This window comes from Belonocnema kinseyi, chromosome 2 (genome assembly GCF_010883055.1).
Source record: "Belonocnema kinseyi isolate 2016_QV_RU_SX_M_011 chromosome 2, B_treatae_v1, whole genome shotgun sequence".
Taxonomy (NCBI): domain Eukaryota; kingdom Metazoa; phylum Arthropoda; class Insecta; order Hymenoptera; family Cynipidae; genus Belonocnema; species Belonocnema kinseyi.
In genome coordinates, this window is record NC_046658.1 from 43274700 (window position 1) to 43276494 (window position 1795).

The 1795-nt window shown below is 35.7% G+C and overlaps 1 protein-coding gene across 2 annotated transcripts in view; it reads right to left on the bottom strand.

Annotated features, from left to right (window-relative positions):
- Nucleotides 1–1497, bottom strand: part of LOC117167503 — an 18637-nt gene extending 17140 nt beyond the window's left edge. The window contains exons 1-4 of one of the 2 annotated variants that reach the window (XM_033352497.1): nucleotides 854–1497; nucleotides 498–562; nucleotides 283–417; nucleotides 23–170 (exon numbers count right to left, since the gene is read on the bottom strand). In XM_033352497.1, coding sequence (XP_033208388.1) covers nucleotides 23–170; nucleotides 283–417; nucleotides 498–562; nucleotides 854–960 — 455 coding nt within the window. In that variant the 5' untranslated portion in view covers nucleotides 961–1497. The remainder of the gene's footprint in view (nucleotides 1–22; nucleotides 171–282; nucleotides 418–497; nucleotides 563–853) is intronic. The other variant, XM_033352498.1, reaches the window with a different exon arrangement.
- Nucleotides 1498–1795: the final 298 nt, after the last annotated feature.

Below are 1795 nucleotides of genomic sequence, written 5' to 3' on the forward strand. Positions count from 1 at the left end.
CATAAATGCGAATCAACCTTACTTTTTTGATTCAAGTAACATTTTTAGTAATCCAGCCAGCAGCTTTCGGTCGACCCAAGTACAGGACTTTATAATGTAGAGTGAGAAAATAATCAAGTAATACATCACAAGCCTGCTAGTGACTTTCATTTTCTCAGATTGCTTACCGGCTGTCTTAAACAAAAAGTATTTCTTATATTTTTTACTCGTATATGATTGAAAGCATATAATGAAAATTAGGAACTATGTATATTTTTTAATAAATAAGAAGGTATTTTTTACTTGTTACCACCCAGGCGTATTTAATATCGCGGATTGCATTAATGGCTTCATAGGAGGTGTTAAGATAAGTGATTTGACTTATTTTGAACAATTTTTCTCCCATCTCAGAAAAAGTCAATCTTTCGAAATTTAGAGCTGTATTAAAAATTTCATGTAAAGATAAAGATTCTACTTCCACCAATAGATATTCTATATAAATACTATAGGCTTCTTACAAAAATCGATAGAGTTTTGTGAATAATTCCTCGCTGATTGGGACGATCTTCTTGGAGCTAGCGTTCTGAAAAATATAGTTAATTAAAAATTTGTGGGTATTTATTTTTGTGTTTCATATTATTTTCCTTGAAATTTGACATTAAATACTACTGAATTGCACTTATAAGATAAAATTGGAATATTTTTCTTTAAAATACTATCTGCGTTTTCCTGGGCTTTAATAACTACTTACAGAAGATGGAAGTAATAAGTAAACTCGAAAAAAATGGAAGTAACCTTTCCTGAATGTGACTAATTACAAGAATTGCACGTGAAAGTGCACTTCGCAAAATTGAAATGAGAATTCATTGCATACCTCAGAGTAACGAGTTCCCTACTATCTGTTTCAATATCTCGTACTGGAAAAAAATCCTCCGTTTCCTTGGCTCGAGTCGTATTCATCGCACCATCTCCCTTGGACATAATCGGCACCTAGCCACGGACCACCGTGGGTGTTGGACAGGCAATGCACTCTGCTGGACAGCGCAGCACAACGTCTTGAAATGGCGTAGCAATGAAAAAATCTCGGGAAAAAGTGTACTTGCCGACGCATACATTAGCGAATCATGCTGCGTTGCTCAAGACTCACGCGAATCAAGGGCCCAAGTATCGAGCGATTGTTCGCCCTGGACATGCTTCGATTAAAACTGTCGATAGACGGAATGTTAATTGAAGAAAGTATACACCAGATACTTCGGCCTAATGACCTCTAGGATGACGTTACGGTTTTCCAGGAGACCAGCGTGCGGTTTTGCGCATCACTCGGGGAATTAAAGCGCGCCCCTTGGTTACCACGCGAATCGCGAGTACGCTCGATTTAACTCCACATTGCTTTTTTTCTTGGTTAACTACTCCCTATACACTATAGAGTGAACCTTCCCACCTTAAAGCCTATCTCGAGAAGTTTACTTTTTTCAATATTGATTGACTGTCTTTTATTAAAATTTAGATTTAATAAAATAGATTGAGATTCATATATGCCTTCCACTCGGTTTGAAGTTAGACTTCGAAAAGAAGATCAAGTTTCTATAAATTGCATCAAACAAATGACTATTTGTGTAAAAAGTTATCCCTTTTTTTGAAGTCCAACTTAACTGACATAACTAACTAACATGCCCTTAAGGGCATGTGACACAGCCAAATACCTATATTATCGACCTCACTTTATCAGCTCACTGAATATTTTTTTGAACCTAAGAAATTTTTTTGTAAATAAAATATTGAGCTGAAATTTTGGAAAATTTATTAGGGTACAATA